Genomic DNA, 17,512 nt, shown 5'->3' with positions numbered 1-17,512 from the left:
TTTTCAGAAATTCAATTCAATTTCCAGTGACAGAGAAACAAAACGAAAATAGATAGAGATAGCGAGAGAGAGATAGAGATAGATAGAGAGGGGATTTCTTTGCCAAACTTTAAATGCTGCTGCAACCATAGCTGCTGGGCAATATATTCATGTGCTTAGCCTTAGAATGGGAGCAATTTTATTGCCAAATCTAAAATAAATATAAATGATAATCCGATTTTAGCTAGAATTAGATCTGGCTTGCAGTTTTCTTTTAAGCTGGAGTGTTTTAGGAAAATTAAATCAATTTATAAATTTTAGAAATTTTATAAATATATGAATAAAAAGTTTAATTACGAATTCAAAGACAAGGCAAAACACTAAATACACATTTTTTTTTTTTTTTTTTTTAATAATAAATACCACAGTAATAATAGCCCCTCTCAGAGTCACAATCGAATTTCAACTTCCTTCACATCTAATGCTGTAGCTGATAAGCTTGTGCCACAGAAAAAGATTATTGCATAGATATCGCCGCGCTGGGCTGGCTGATTTTTTAATTAAGTTGAACGACTTTTGAGTCCACGTGGCGTATGCGTAATGCGTGATGTGACAAGTGCTGCTAATTAAAAGTTGTGTTTACTTTGTCGCCCAGAAACTCTTATGAGTTTATCAGGGCGAGAGAGGGGAGGGGATCGTGACGGCCCCTTAATGCCAGCTCATTAGGCATATCAATTGCCCTCGCCATAGGCTTTGCCTCTGCCTTTGGCGTTGCCTTGGCCATGTTTGATAGCTGCGTCTGAAATTTTCAAATTGTTGGGCTATTGATAATTTTCACTTGGGTTTTTGTATTGCTATTTTGATTGACAGGTGGGTGGCCAAGGTGAGTGGCTTTTGTTTTCAGCCCACTTGTTTAAATATATTTAATTTATGTATTTCGGCAAAGTAAACACAGTTTCTTGACCGTGACATCTTTTCAACTGTCGTGCTGTTGTTTCTTTTTTTTTTGGGTGACTGAACTAGGTAAATGCTTGTGTGTGTGTGTGTGTGCTTGTTTCTGTTTCCTACTACTTAAAAAATAGCTCGGCTCACTTTCAAATTTGCTTTCTACTTGAAGGTTCTTGAACATGACTTATTTCTAGCCTAGAAATAGGTCGACTGAAACTATCTGAAGCGTTTGGGCGCAATTTAGCGATTTACGAGGCAGATAATTAAATGTTCTATTTTGAAGAGTTCCAAGAACTAATAATTTAGCTGTTGTGATTTGTAAAGAAGATAAATTTCAGTTAGCTTTTATTTTAATGTACTTCGTATGCTCTGCTTAGCATATATGCTTTACTTAACTAATGATTCTTTATCGTTTTTATTAATTATCCAATATGACCAATTAGATCATTTCATAGAGATTGCAGACTTTCGTTCCAGTTAAAGATGGCGGTTGAGCCACTCTTTTATCACCCGCAACTTTTCTAATAAAGTATCGGCCAATTACTAATACATTGTGAGTGCATTGACACACATTTTCGCGTCATTAAAAAAAATTAATAGCCTTCCAGTTTTTCTTGCTTTTGAGGTTAGCGTGTGAATTTAATTTGTGCATAATTGCAGCAACTGCAACTGCTGCATCCATAAAATGTCAATATCAGAGAGTAATCAGCCGCAGCAACAACAACTGCGAATGCTGAGCGTTGAATGTTGAATGTGCCTGCTTTTTGCCCGCCTTGGCAATTTATGGGGCTTTTGGGGAAGTGTTTGTGCGACTGACACAATGACAGCGACCGATTGACAGACTGCCTGACTGGTCCAGAGCGGGGGAGCGACGCCGAGAGCGAGAGCGCTGAGAAAAGTAAACCAATTTACAAATTAAGTTTTTTTGCGTCAAACGAATGCTGTGTGACAACGCATTTGACGTCTTGTGTGGTTACTTAAGCACTCACAGCTGATACAGACTGAGCTCCAAGACTGGCTACACTTGGAGAAAAAGAGTACAAATTAACGTATAATAAATGTATAAAAATGTATAAAAATTATATTTCATTCCACGATCTGTAATTGTAAATGCCTAATATATCATTCAGCTATAAGTAATTCAGTCTAACTTTATCTAGATTTTTATTAGGCACGTTTCTTTATGAATTTACAATGCTCTTATCTATATAGTTTCCCTTCTCTCTCTTCTCTCTTCAGCATGATGTACATTCCAATTGTTAAGCTGTCAAGTGAATGGAAGAGCCATAAGGAAATGTCCACGCAAAACGATTTTCAGCTAATGGCCACGGGCAGCTCAATCAAATAAATGTTCAATTGATAACATTTTCGAGATATCAACGAAAAAAACGAACTGCAAATAGAATTAATCTGACAAAACTTGAAAACGAAAATCTAAACAACTTGCCTAGAGCCACAGGTAACTTTTTTTTTTTTCACTGTGACGCTGTACGCGAAAAGCCGTCAAAATTACGACGTATCACCCACCCACGCCCAAAGTCAAACAGAACCCGGCCAACATGGACAGCACGTCCGGGCCGGGTGCGTTTGACGATGAGCCGCCGCCGGAGCCACGGGATGGCTGGCTACTGGTGCGCATCCATGTGCCGGAGCTGAATGTCTACAAGTGTCTGCAGTTCCCATCGGAGCGACTCGTCTGGGATGTCAAGCAGCAGGTGTTGGCCTCTTTACCAAAGGTGAGTTCGAACTTCAGCTGCTCCCCTCATATTATATAGACAACCAGATCAACCCGCATGCGACGCATCAAGCATGACAGCCAGAGAGTCGTGTAAATAGAAAGTTTTAAAAGAAAACCCCCTAAAAACCCAGTCCGAGCGTTTCCCTAATAAGTATTCTGTACATTTGCCAGTAGAATCATCCAGTAGCCTTGCTGTACTCGTAATATATTGATTCCCGAGCGTAACAGTGTATGATGTAAGCGTATATCAGTCAGTCAGTTAGTCAATATATATATTTTAGACTCAATTATCTATCTATCTGTTTTACTTCTGATAGTTAACTGTCTGTAAGTTCACACGCTTAATTTGTATTACATCGAAACCATACCAAAAAGGAAAGCGCACCAACGGAAGAATTTAGTTATTGAATTTTCAGATATACGTATGGGGTAGCTCATCATCGTAGGCATAGCGCAGTTCCGAGAAGTACGAATAGATTATAATCCATGCGTAGATTAATACAACTGCGTAAAGTAAATGAGGATCAGTACTAAATGATTTGGAAGGACTTCGAATCGTGCACTTACATATTGTGATAATAAAGAGGGCAATAATGACCCAGACAAAGTTGTAGATGATCATGGCCAGTATGTGAACAAAAATATAGATCGGAGTTAGCACCAAAAACGGTACGAATAGCAGCTCATTATTCTGTGGAAGTCGGATTTAAATAATAGAATTATATAGCTAGTCCTTTATATAGCTAGTCTCTTCCCAATCGTATACTTACATTGTGCACACCCATGCAGACCATCGCGGATGCAATGATACCGAAGAACGAAAAGACCATGGTAGTCTTTGGTGCTGCCGGGGGACCTTGTGTCTCCCGCTGGTATTCGTTGGGGAAGATGCTCTCCATCATGAAGGCACTGCCAAGGCACAGATAGACGAACCAGGTCAGGAATATGCAGCCCAATAGCAGCGTGCCTGTGCGCAGCGAGAAGCAGAAGCAGCATTTGTTCAGTATTTTGATAAAGTACTTGCAGCGACAAGCCATCGTGAATTCAATTGAATTGCGAACTAATTAGTGTATTATATCGTTTCGGGCTTTCTCGGTCGACGCTTAATTTTGAAATAAACTTGGAATATTTGGATGAAAATCCAAGTATTATCTTTTAGTAAATACACACAGTTAACGCCTGTGTTTCTTTTCTCAAATGAAAATGCTCATGCTCTGAGTACTACTACAATATGTAAACAGCCAACTGTATACAATAGAGTAACAAATGTCTTTCATACGCGTTTTATGTCAATAACAATTTTCAATAAAAATGTAGAAAATTTTTGGAAAGATATCACTGACAAATTTATAGATCTTCGTTTTTCAGGTGAGTGTAGTTGGTGTACACAACCATAATAGAAATAGCTAAAATTACTGATAAAGGGGTAAATACATTATTATAATAAGATAATAGAACGACTTACTTATTATAGCCAGTTGCAATAGTATGCCCGTCAATATATATTTATAAACGACCAAATCGATAATGAACATTGCCATGTATAATATGAAAATGATCGCAAAAATGATTACCCAGAAAAGAAAGGCGCATCGCTTATGCTGACATTAGTCGGTTATTGTAACGCATATCTTACGACTATTATAGGTAAAAAGACACGCCTTACCTTGTAAACCCCACAGATCAAAATAATGCAGCTGATAATGCCGACCGTTAAAATGCCCGACTGCACATAATCCCAAATATCGGCTTTCGAGTCTATAAAGTACAGTGTGGAAATCAACATGCTATAGGTATTGGGAAGATCAGATACACTTACAGATAAAAATGCCTCTTTGACCGAGGAAAGCCATTTCGCAGAAGAAAAAACAGATGAAGAATATTCCGATGCCCAAGCTACAAGTGGGCAAGGGCACGCAGAAGCAACAGGTCTTAGTGGTCATCTTCCAATTTGGATGAACATAGGAAAATTTTAAGACTTCTGATTTTGAACTTGCCTAAAGTATTCTGACTCTGAATGCTGAGCAAAGTTGTGTAAAATATGATAACGGACTAATATTGGAAACATCAATGGTAAATCAGTAAAAAAAAATATGATAGAGCAACAACCCATAAATATGTGTAAATAACTGTCACGGAAAGGAATAATTTGATCAAATTATGTTTAATTAGACATCTAGTACGTTTACTCACCCAGTGACAATGCCAACAAAAGTATTAGAAGGAGAGGTCCCATAAAGCTAATAAACAAAATGAATGTGACAAACATAGCAACGATGTGGGTACAAGCGACAAAGAGCCAGGGAATGAAGAAAAACATATTTTTCTGCAGATGGAAAGTCAGAAATGTTAAGTTGCACTCATATCGAAAATAATAACATAATGACAATGGCAGACATTTAGCAATAGCAATTATTGATATGGACAGTATATTTATACATGACCAATATAAATATTTATGTATAGCAACGGCTATATAAACAACATAGCTACTGATACACAGCTGCATTCACAGAAGCTTTAATTACAAGATACTTGTAAATATTTACAGAGATATTGACGTACAATCAGTAGCAGATACAGATACAAAATAACAGATACAAATAACAAATACCAACAGATAAAAGCAGGAATGCAAGTACAATACGGATTATATTCCTTACAATTAACACGCCAACGAGAAAGAGGATAGCGCTCGTTACTAAAATCGAAGATATTACGAGCACACGAAGCTGTACTTCGCGGTCCAGATATGGATTGACTAACGCCTCTATGAGTTAAACAGACGACAGTTGAAGGTCCTGTAGATGTCTATGTTTAAAGGACATGACGAACGCTTACCTGACACTTTCTTGCTCAAAAAGAGCGTTGTGACTATCAGAGTGGAGCCGTACATTACTATCATGATCACGGCTATTATGATGCAGCCGGTGCGCAGGTTAATGCAACACAAAAACTTTTTCAGCATTTTGTTAATTATTTAGTGCCACAAAATCTCTGATTGCTTCGATATATGATTCGACATATGTCTTATGTAGAAGCCTGCTATTTATAAACGTTAGAATCAAATCAAACTATCACCCGATCCACACTCCGTTAGAACTCTCACCTTTTGAAAGTCATTGGCAAATGCATTTTCCACTCAATTAGTTTGAGCTCACTTTATATATAGTTCAACTTTCTTCTGAATTATGAAGCTCAGCTCTCAGCTGCCACGTGCGCCAGTTGCCAGCTGCCAGCTGCCACGCCCATGGCCGTGGCCGAGGCCGAGGCCCAGGCTGGCGCAAATTTCATTTGAAGTTCAATGCAAAACCAATTTCCGAGTGCGCGCGAGACAGCCAAAAGGCAGCAAGTCGTGACGATCAGCGATCGAGCCGCGCAGATATTGACAATTGAATGACAGTCTGTCCCAAAGCAAAAACAAAAGCAAAAGCAACATCGAAGAAAAGAAAAAAGAAAAAAGAAAATCTAGTCAATCAAATTGAAACCAGTTTGGAAAAGGGTCCAGAAACAAGCCTGTTGCAGTTGCTATATAAATATATATTTTTGTGGAGCTTTTTTGTTAGTGATTTGCAATTAACTTGACACAATGGCCAATCAATTGGCGAACTTTGAATAGTTTAATAACAATTTGTTTAACAAATTGTGGCCAAAACATTGTCGACCCGCCGCCTGTCTGTCGGCTGGGATCGCTCCGCACCCAATTCAACTTCAACGTCAACAACGGCTAACACATTGAGCCAACATGTTGGCTGAGCAAACGACCTCCAGCTAATTGCATGGACCGGGTTCACTCAATAAAACAGCGACAAGCGCAACAAGAACGACAACGACAGCTTTTGACATAGACAATTTGAAGCGGGCGTTGCATTTGTTTGTTTTTGAGAGAGGGGCGTGCGGGGGTTTCGTTTTTCTTTTTTGGGTGTCTGTGTCAAGTGCATTGCAGAGCTGAGCTGAGAGCGAAACGCTAGTTTTGCATAACGGCATGTGGGTGTCCAGCCGCACATATGAGAAGCGTGAGTGTCGTGAGTGTGGCCCAAGTCATGACATGGCGAAAGACTAGCTGTAGAGCGAACGTGAGATTGGCCAAGTTGCCGAATTGTAGCCTCATTTAGCTGCCAACAGTTTTGCGACTTAGGAAGGTCGATAGTCTGTTAACACATGTGAATCAATGCCTTGGAATTTCTCCGAGACATTTATAAGCCCAAAAAGATAAGTCGATTTATGAATCAGATAAGATTCTTGATGCTTGACATCATATCTGCGATAAAGTGAGGCAAAAGCCCTGTCGCAGAGACTGTTTCAAGACTAATAAACCAAAATTTAGTTATGTGAAATTATGATGTCTAGCGATAATCAAGAAATATGCGAGGTGGATAAATTTAATTAGGGGGTAAAAGGGCGAAAATTATGCGAACTTCGGTTATACTTAAAAGAAACATCGACGCTATAAACATTCTAAACACCAACAGCTAATTTATGTTTTTCGTTTCTTAAACGAGCTTAAAAACACATCAAATATAATTGGAGTCGCGTGTGTTTCAGCATTTCACAATGGACTCATGATGGATCTGAATTAAATACTTCCGCCTTGGGCGCCGCTCTTCTCTCTCTCCGTTACCTTATACATATAAAAGTATTTATATATATACTTGTTAGACGTGAGTATCTTATCGCCTTTGTTGGCCGAAGCTCTTACAACTGCCATAAACAAGAATTCATAAAGCTCGCACGCAATTTGCAGAATTATTTATTGAATGTGTGCTTCAATTCCGAAAGTGCGAAAGGTGCTATCAGCGCACAAATATTTGCAATTCACCAGCAGCCCAGTGCTGCTGAGCCCCATTTGTTTGGATAGCAGCTTTATGAGAGGCTATTTTCAAATCAAAGACAAATATCTGTTGAGCGGGCATTATTTTCACATTTTATGGGCTCGCAGAGGTCGATGAGTGTTACACTCAGAGAAAAGGTTGGCATACTGTAGAATGTTTTGTCATGGTTGCCTAATATGAGTCACTTTACCTTAGATTCTATTATTATTTGTATACGTGTATTTAGCCAATTGAAATTGTTGCTTAACTTTGCTTGGGGTTGACAACTTTTGCTTTCAGTGTAACACCTGTGTATTATCGGTCGTCCTCTTATCGTCCACTTGACTGAAAGACAATCTTTGCTTTATCACCAGGCAATCGTGGCCAAAAATTCGATGAGTAGCACAGGAATTGACTTTGACTGCGCACTTGCGTAAACTTCAATCAGGGCTCACTTCATCAATCAATCAATCAATCAATCAGCTAGGCAGTCAGTCGGCCAATCAATGCTCTGTCTGTAAGTGCTCGACTAAGCACTACGTGTGGGCCCTGCGTTTGCTCTTGGCCAGCTTTTGGTCTTTGTATTGCGTCTGTTGATTTCCGCCTGCTAATCAAATTAATCTCCGCATGGAGGTTTATTTTTTCTCGTTCGTCCAATTTGTTTCTGTTTCACTTTGTAGGTGGGCGGGCCACGTAGAGCTTACCGGTTTGCTCTAAGTTGTTTTGCATGTAATGCGCAGCTTTAATTGATTCCAGCCATCTGTTTTGGCCTGACTTCGATTTGGCATCACTCTGAAAACATGTACGCTAATGTATGCAGGTAATGCGACGAATGCTCTAAAAGGCAAGAGGTATTTGATAAACTGAGAAGGAAATCGTTCTTAAAGTAAAGTAATTATTAAAGTTGAAATATGTCTAGCCAAAGCTGTGCATATTCTTATAATAAACTTTGTGTTATGCGAGAGTATAATAGAGCTTACTCACCTCCTTTCAAGTTGTCCCTGGAGAGTGAAGCGAAAGTGAGAAATGCAGCGCGCGTCGCTGGGAACTGATTGGCTCTTAAGCTTTTGAGCACTATTGAAAATGAAGCAAGAGCGAGTGGCTGACAGGGTGCGCTAGAGCACTTTCAGAAGGAGGAAAGAATGGATTGACAGAGTGCAGAGGCAGCTATACACTTACACTCAAGGCATTATAGCTTTGCAACAAACTGTGTCGTGGGGCTATATAAATTTAACTTTATTATACTTGACTTTGTATAGATCCTAAAGTAGCGAATGTTGAAGTAAGAACTTTTATTTTCCTTATCTTCGAACAAGTTTCCTTCAAATCTACAGCCATTTGAGCCATTCATTTATGCCGAATCGCATCGTTTTATGGCCAAACTTAAATCAATTTAAATGTTTGTCCTTTTCGATTGCCCATAAATCTGTGTCTGTAATTTGGCCTGCCTATTATTATGGCATAAATAATGGCTTCCTTCGAAATAGTTGAAGAAGACTAAGCAGCCAACATACAGATATATGTATGTAATTAAGACCAGGCTAATGCTTCGGCTAATGCCAGAGCTTAAGTGAAAGCCACGTTGGCAGGCCAACATTTTGGCTTTTCTCAATTCTCAATTTTCAGTTGAGCGTTCGCTAGAACGCCGACGTTTTGCATGCGCCCGAGCTAAGTTGCTCGTTCAAGCCCTATGCCACGCCCACTCTGTAGAAGCTCGTTAGATTTAATGACAGCGCATAGTTTGGGCACGCACGACATCATTTTTGGCCCAGAGCTTAAGCCCGAAGCCGAAGCCAAGTGCCAGAGAGACCCCGTTTGAGATACATTTGAGTGCGGCAGCACGGCGCGTATGTGTGTGGGTGAGAGTGTGTGTATATGTGTGTGTGTATAGCTTTCTATTGAACCGTTAATTTGTATGTCAACTTAACTTGGCACTTGGCTGAAGCTGCCGCCTCGTCCTTAAGCTTTTTTATACCCTTGCAGAGAGGGTATTACAATTATGTGACATGTCAATTGAGAAAGTTTTTTCACAATGGCAATGTGGCAAACATGTAACATGAAGATGGTCGAATACATACATATATAATGTAACTAGTCTATACTCATATACATTATAAGTAGATGAGAGTTAAATTTGCATCATTTGTATATTGTACATGAGTCAATGAATTGATATGCAATATATTTTTATATTTCCTTTATATTTTTATAGTAATTATCAAGCATTTGTAGTGTATGCAAGATTCGAGCATTGTCGATAATTTCTCGCACTTGTTCATTATTCAAAGCGAGCTCTGCGACGTGCCTGATTTGGAGTATGGCATAGTTGTGCGTCCTTTGTCGCTGCTGTCGTCCCTCCCTCCACTTCCCGCTCGGCTTTCGCCTATTCAATTGCACAGCTTTTGTACTGAACATTCACTTACATCGCCTTGGCACAATAAAGATGGCACTGATAACCACGCCAACGAGAGCCCTATTGGGGTGCCGTGGCAACTCTTTAGTTTCTGCCTCTGCTCCTAATTTCGGAGCAGTTTTTTTTTGTCGGCTAGATAAGAGAATATTTTTGTTCTGGTGGGGGATTGTGCTTGTCAGGCAAATGAAGTGATAAAGTTTTATAGCGCAAACATAGTTGTTGATTGCCATTAGATAGAAAGAGTTCTGATTTATAAGCAGAGTGCAGTACATGCCCATAAATTGCCTCGATAAGTATGTGTGAGCATTGAGAGCATAAAAGAAACATGCCTATGTTTGCAAAAGTCCAATAAATGTTGTATTTATTTTTAGTTTTTTCCTTCTTGAGAAATGTTCCAATTTCAGTTTCGTGTGAACTTAAATCACTGTATTTTTGTAAATTATTTGAATTTATTTAAGTTAATTTGCATATTTGCGTTATTCAGCTGCAATCTGATTAAAAACGTTATTTATTTTATGTGCGAAATCCTTTTGAACTGCGACTTTTCCACAGCATGTACTAAAAATATAATTTGCATATTCATACAAACACGCGCCCACACACACACACACACATTTACATGTATAAAATGTGTTTGTAACTCATAAAGCAGCCACAATGAAAGCATGTTAGACATTCGCATTGTCAGCCATTGCGTATGCGTGACATTTTAAATATATCTATATGTATATCTTCATATGTATGTATGCTAAACATGTAAATGCCAGTGCATATGCATACGTAAGCCCAATCCGATGGCATGACGGCAACAACAATAATTAAACAACAACAACCACAAGAACATCACGCTTTATTATTAATCATAATTCAAATGTTTTGTTTCCACGCACTTTTTTTTTTTGCTGCTGTGCTGCTGCTGGTCGCACCTTTCGTTTAATATCAAACAAAAACACAACGCAACACAAACAATGTCCTGCGCCAAACGCATTTAACGCCAACAATTAATTATGATAACAACTACAATGTGAACACCATCAACAACAACAACCACTGATGAACCAATGCTGTCACATGCGGCGTATGCGCAATGTTTTCTGTTTCATTGAACGCTTGACCCGCCTGGCCGCCATTTGCAATTGTATGAAAATTGAAATCGAAATGGAAATGGATGAAAAATTGCTGGCCAAATGACGTAACATTACTTTAACAAAAACCACATACACATCCATACACTCACACACAAACAAATGTGTGTCTCTGTGGTCGGGTGTGTGTGTGTGTGGATTATTTATTTGCAAACGATATTGATACTTTATTGTGCACAATATGCGATACTTAATGACGTTTAATGGTCGCTTGCACTTTCGTCGGGCCATTGCCTAACGCTTAATGCAAAATCCAACCAATGAAAATTAAATGCAATGCGAACGTTCAACCACAATAATACAACAACTACAACAACAATAACAATGGGAAATAGGTGGCTTTTTGGTTTAAGGTTGGTGTTTGGCTTTTTTCTATCTTGAATGTATCATATATTATTTATAAATTTATATATCCACAGCACATAAATAGTAACAAATAATCTTTGGGTATTAACTCTTAGTTCACTTAAAAATTTAAATTAAATTGTAGATATTCATGAAGTGAAAAATATCAGAAAACGTTTCTACTGTGAATATAAATATGTATTTATTAATTCAAAGCCATAACAGAGCTTAAATTCTTTTTAATTATTTATATAAATGAAACTCTTATACTATACGTTCTTTAAGACAAAACCACAATAAATATATTCAATACTGTGGTTAATTTAACTATGTCTGAGGGACTTTAAATTGTTTATATTTAAGTATACATATTAATTTAAAATATTAATATATATATATACTATTTAAAAATTTTAATTACCTAAATAAATTAACAAAATATATTGTATATCACTCAATAATTCAGCAATTCTTTTATCTACGTATATAAGTTATTTTCGTCTATTTATATTGATTTAAACTATCAGTTATAAATTCTTACTAAGTACCTTATATAATTTAAGCTCTCTTTCTTTTCGTTTATTTAATTTATTTATGAAACACTTAACAAAGTGTTTATAATATTTCAACTGTTTTATTATCATCAGATTACCCTAGATTATGTTGCCTGTAGTATATATCAATTGCCACTTGAATACCATCGTCCCACTTGTTTATCACTTGGGTTATTTATTTAGTTGTTAATTTAAGTTTAATTTTAATTTGCACGAATGCCCAAAGTCGCGACAGGCGAACAACTGAGCGAAAACACCTACGTAAATATTTATTCAAATTGTTGCGCATGTAACAGAATACACAGATACACACATATCCATACATACATTAGTACTGTATGTGTGTGCAGACAGTGAACTGGAGCCAACTGCGCTCGGCTCCAGCTCCAGCGCCAAACTATGAAATGTGTCAAGTACAGCAAACAGTTACAAATTTATGGCAGGCAGCACACGCGACCAGGACCCGCCCTCGTCCTCCCTAGCCCGCCGCGGCCCCATCCACTGACCCCCGCTTGTCCTGCTGGTTGGCAGCCTGGACCGTTTGTAATTCAATTAAAATGCAAAGATTTTTAGCGCTTCAGGCACAACAAATGTAGCGTGCAGAGAGCGAGACGGAGAGAGAAGGAAATAGAGAGTAATGTAGTGTCTCTGTCTGCTATGTCCACTTCTCCCTGTCAGTGGGCGCCCAAGTGGTGTTGTTCATGCTTGGATTAAGCATGAGGATTATTAGTTCAAGTTAGTTCACTAAAAACATTTTTATTGAATAGGAATTTTCTCTCTTAAAATAAAGAATTCTTCTCTTATTCATTTGTCTCTTAACTAAACACTCTTTAATGGGTATTTCACAGTCAGATGTTTCATGTCAGATCTCTCAATTTTATACCTGCCATTTGTAATTTCTGCTTTGCATTTGACAGTTACGTTTCTACTGATAACAGCCATGACATCTGCTGTTATCAACAATATAATTTAGGCTAAAAATGGAAAAGCTCTTCTGGCCACGGCTGTCAGCCTTGCGAGGTATGCAAATGACAAAGTGAAACAACACAATTTACAGCAAGCCTCGCGGGCCAATAAAGTTATTTGGAACTGAGCTCAGATCCCGTGCTTAGGCTTTGTTGTGACACTCTGTTTATTTGTCGCTCAGGAATGGCTTTACGATCAATTAACAATAAATTTGGTTGGGTGTTAATTTGCAACGAAATTTCGCCAAATTCGTGGAATAAAAGCGAAGCTCTGTGTGCAATGTTTTTTAACTGTTAATTGAGTGCGCAATAAAATTGCCAATTATTTGATCCGGTTTATGAATATGAATATTCACAGTAATCGTAAATAAAATAAGAGGTCAGCGTTAAGCGGCTGACCTATGTGAAGCTCTACAAATGACCTTGACTGTGAACGGTTTGGTTTTTTGTGGCTCGAATGTCAATGTGGTTTTTGTTAGCTGCTAGCGAAAATTGCATAAAGGTAAATAATTGGCCCAAACAAAAGCGTAAAGCGGAAAAAACAAGGCAAAGCGATTAAAGCGTGTGGGCTGTGGAGGAGGCGGGACCATTTACAGTTGGCACAATGGCAAATAATTGCTGTTATTTTGGCTTAGACAACAAAGCCAATAGCTGCCACAATGACTGTCAAACTGTTGTGGCGCGTTTTTAAACGCGCCAAAGTCGCTCGACTGTGTGTGCTCGACTGAGCGTGTTGCGCGAGTGTGTGTTGATGTTTAGCTGCGGGCGTAAATTGAGCATCACAAGTTCAATTACACAAGCACATACACACATTAGCACACACTCACACACACACACATGTGAGCTGCCCTCCAACTAAATTTTTAATGGCACTTTTTAGTTTATTTTTCTCTCTTTTATTTTTGCACAAATTTTTCCCATTTAAATTTGATGTCGGTTTTGGGTTGCTTTTCAATTTCCGACGCCCAACGTTTGTAAAGCCCGGTTCACGGCTCTTGTTGTTGTTTTTGAAACAACAATGAAGCATTTCCGGTTACCAGATGAGTGTGTGTGAGTGTTTTCAAGTGTGTGTGCATAACCGAGTGTGAGTTGGCGAGCATTCTGTGGATTATTATTCATTAGTTTGTGTCAATTTGTTTTAAAATGTATATGTATATATATTTATATAAACATATTTAATATACATACATATACATTTATGCAGAATTGTGCCACCAACTAATGAATGCCGCAGCGGGCTTATGCTCGGCCCCGAAGCTAAGTTGAGATCTGTCTATGAACGGATATAGCAATAATAATAATAATAATATGAACGCTTGAATGCCCGACCAGCATTAATATAAACCACCGACGCTGCCCAAGTAAAGAATTCCGTTGGAAACATAAATTTGCGTGAATTAATAAAAATATTCATGTCAAATTTAACTTGGAGATAAATCCAAGGCGGGCTTAGATTTATGTAAATGTTGAGCTAAGTAGAGCAAACAAAATACATTGAATTTAATTACAATCTTTTCATTGAATTAAAATTGATTTCTCATGTCAAACTAAATCTGATCGAATTCAGCAGGAAAAGGTGAATTTACGGCTAGCATTTAAATACATTAAATAAAGGTTGAAGCTAAATGATTAAAAATAGAGATATTATGTAAAATTTAACTGGAGGTTATATTCTGAAAAAGTGCATTATCGATTGTCAATGCATAGCCGTTTCCTAGGAATAAGAAAGAATAGAGAGGATTTCAAAATAACTGATAATTGAATAGAATATTTGATAATATTGAAATGTCAAATTTAATTTCCCTTTAAGTTTAAGCTAACCAATTATTGTCATTAATATAACTTATTTGAAGATTGAATATATTTTCTTATATGCTTACTAATCTTGTTTTTTTCACATTCCTTCTAATTGCAGGTAAGACACGTCATATTTAATTGAATGCTGAGTGTATTCGTTAATTGATTGCGATTGTGAGTAAATGGTCGAAAGAGAGAGAGAGAGAGAGAGAGAGAGTTCATAACGCGTTCGAGTCAAACTTGTGAAGACTTTCGGCCCACGCAGCGCAGAGTTGAGTGCCCGGTTTTATGGCACATTCATTGAGTGGAACGGAACATTTCAGGCCTATCGCATGTCCAGAGAGTGTCAAAAAGCGTGGGCAGCCCGAACACTTCATGGACTCATACAGAGAATTGAGAATTGAGACAGGCAGACAGAGAGACACGGACAGACAGACAGACGCTGGTGTGGCTGTGCTGTGGATCGTTCTGTAACTGTTTACATTTGGCTGGAAGACCCCCCACTGCTGCCCACTAATACCCACTGCAGCACGCAATGTTCGCTTCGTCTCCCGCCCTCTGCTTGCCCTTTGCTCCCTCACTCTCTCTCCTATGTGTGCTCCACTTCAGCTATTTTAATACCGTGCCAAAGCAGCAAATGACACCAAGCATGTTATGCCCCCCCAACCGCCACCCATCCTTCGGGGGCTTTGCTTGTGCTTGTTATTGTAGCCGTTGCGAATATGCCCGTAATTTAGTGGGCGTGTCCCGGCCCTAGTAGAAAACTTTGACGCCAGCTAAGTCCGCAGGCGTTGGCAACAGCCAGAGCAGCGCGAGAAGCTGGCCGAAGCAGGGGAATCGCTTTAGCGATATCTCTCGAGTTCATTGCTTGTAAAATTGACTTCAGCACAAGCGCATCCACCAACAGCAAACACACAACAACTTTCAGTCGGCAGCTAAACAAGCCGCAGATACTTAGCCAGAGTTCGGCAGAGATGCCTTTCTTTTTAGCCTCCTTTTGCAGAGATAGATACCCAAAGCATGTGTGTAGAAGCTGGCATATTAGTGCATATCTAAGGTTCTCAGAAATGGTATAGCTGAATGATAAGTATATATATATTCCTAAACAGGTTTTCAGTTCCACCTTGAACTACATCAAACCAAAGAAATTGCCCCATTGCAGTCCATAATGTATTGCATATTTATTGATGCGACAGGGCATCTGCCAGTTGAACAAACTCTTTGAACAGTTTTATGTTTTTTGTGTGCTGCGCATTTGGTTTGCTTACCTTTTGGCCTGGCAGTCAAAGCTTGGCCGCAATTTGTGTGCTGCGTTTTTCAACTTTGTTGCGGCTGCATTTTCGCAATTTTTCTAGCTCATTTGCCCAGACGCCAAATGTCCTTCAGCACACAGACAGACGTAGACTTGCTCTTAGTAGTCCCAGTTGCCGTCTCCAATATGCGGCTTTGGTTATCTTTAGTTGCTGCGGCTGCTGCTGCTGCCACTTTGGCAAATTAAAGTGCGCGCAAAGCCCAAAGCGCAAAACCCGTTTGCTGGCCAGGCCGACGCGAGGCGCACGTGCAGCAAGGCAACAAGGCAACATGGAAAGGGGCAGCTTGCAACAGGCAAGAGGCATGCGGCTGGCTGCAAGGCTGCATCTCAAGCTCAGGCCAGCCCAATTTGGCAATGCATGAAAAACAATCCAAAGATTTTTCTCTTATTTTATTTTTATTTTATTTTTTTGCTTTTTTGGTTTTGGTGCTCATTTCATTTGTTGCCGCTTGGTGGCATAATTTGCGCGGCAGCCGACGTCCCAAAAAACGCCCCGGACCAGCGCAGAGGACACATCAGAGTAGTCAAAGGCAGTCGCAGCTACGGGTTAGCCGGCTGGAGAGGCAGCTCAGCTGCGCTGTCGATTTACGAGCTGTGATATTTCGTGCACGGCCTGCCAAATTGCATGCGGATTGTATTTGTATTTGTGTTGGTATTGGTGTATGTATTTGTTGTTGTTGCACCACACACAAAAGTTGGCTTCGAGCCAGCTGTGCACCATCGATTGCCAGCTGATAGCACATGCCACTTACCTAATCTACTGTGGCGTTACGCAAGGACTCCTTAATGTTCTATAGAAGTCAGCATACATCCGTAAGAGACATTCCAAAACGTTGACAAAGGGGCCATTTCATAAGTGCAGTTCATTTAATATGCATTAGCAGATATCTTACCAATATATGCAGAAATTCTACATAGTACCATAGCATCATATATATCATTTATACAAAGGCAATGCAACTGAGTCAATTACATATAATCTTATGTAAAGAATATCTGATATAGCTTCATGCCTTAGCTGATAATATAATGCAAGAAAAGAAAAGCCAAAAGCAAAACATTCCTAAATAAAATTCTATAGAATCTGATGCATATAAAACAAACTTCTGCAATACAACTAAGGAAAATCCTATACAAAGTATGAGCATAAAATGATAAATGGAAACATACAATCGATAAGAGTTTTTAGATTTTTCGAAGAATTATATACAGGAGAATCCGGAATAATGACTCCGTTTATAGCATTCGTACGGTTATTACAAGGAAAATTCTGGTCCCTAGATAAATTTATATTATATATAGTGTCTTCCGGATATATCGATGGTCCCTTGAACGTCGCTATGACCTACTGTATTTTTCACGAAATACATATAATTATTTTATTAGAATTTTAATGTTCCTTGCAGCAGAAGCTATATCCGTGTTCTTAATATCTGCCTATTATCTATTTGAGAAATTCAAATTTTTCAAGGAATTTCTTCATATAATTTACAAGTTTGCTTTCA

At 38.8% G+C, this 17,512-nt stretch overlaps 2 protein-coding genes across 6 annotated transcripts in view; one reads left to right on the top strand and one right to left on the bottom strand.

Annotated features, from left to right (window-relative positions):
* Nucleotides 1-17,512, top strand: part of LOC6580859 — a 79,132-nt gene that overhangs the window by 38,176 nt on the left and 23,444 nt on the right. The window contains exon 2 of the mRNA XM_002006622.4: nt 2,167-2,663. Within this exon, the coding sequence (XP_002006658.3) occupies nt 2,487-2,663 (177 nt within the window). The 5' untranslated portion in view covers nt 2,167-2,486. The remainder of the gene's footprint in view (nt 1-2,166; nt 2,664-17,512) is intronic.
* On the bottom strand, nt 2,953-5,692 carry LOC26528499. Of its 5 annotated transcripts, XM_015164449.3 has the most exons (7): nt 5,507-5,692; nt 5,329-5,435; nt 4,859-4,991; nt 4,485-4,794; nt 4,332-4,423; nt 4,131-4,260; nt 3,672-4,080 (listed from the first exon to the last, which is right to left on the bottom strand). In XM_015164449.3, exons 4-7 carry the CDS (start codon nt 4,606-4,608, stop codon nt 4,013-4,015), a joined length of 414 nt encoding a protein of 137 aa, XP_015019935.1. In that variant the 5' UTR covers nt 4,609-4,794; nt 4,859-4,991; nt 5,329-5,435; nt 5,507-5,692; the 3' UTR covers nt 3,672-4,012. The 5 variants fall into 5 exon arrangements, with proteins under 5 accessions (XP_032586455.1, XP_002006659.2, XP_015019935.1 ...); XM_032730564.2 differs by lacking the exons at nt 4,859-4,991; nt 5,329-5,435; nt 5,507-5,692 and adding exons at nt 2,953-3,169; nt 3,233-3,356 and having other exon boundaries at nt 3,436-4,080; nt 4,131-4,266; nt 4,485-4,772; XM_015164451.3 differs by lacking the exon at nt 5,507-5,692 and having other exon boundaries at nt 4,131-4,266.

The sequence above is a fragment of the Drosophila mojavensis genome, unplaced genomic scaffold, assembly GCF_018153725.1.
Source record: "Drosophila mojavensis isolate 15081-1352.22 unplaced genomic scaffold, ASM1815372v1 contig_81, whole genome shotgun sequence".
Lineage (NCBI taxonomy): Eukaryota > Metazoa > Arthropoda > Insecta > Diptera > Drosophilidae > Drosophila > Drosophila mojavensis.
This window is presented reverse-complemented; position numbering and strand designations above follow the sequence as displayed.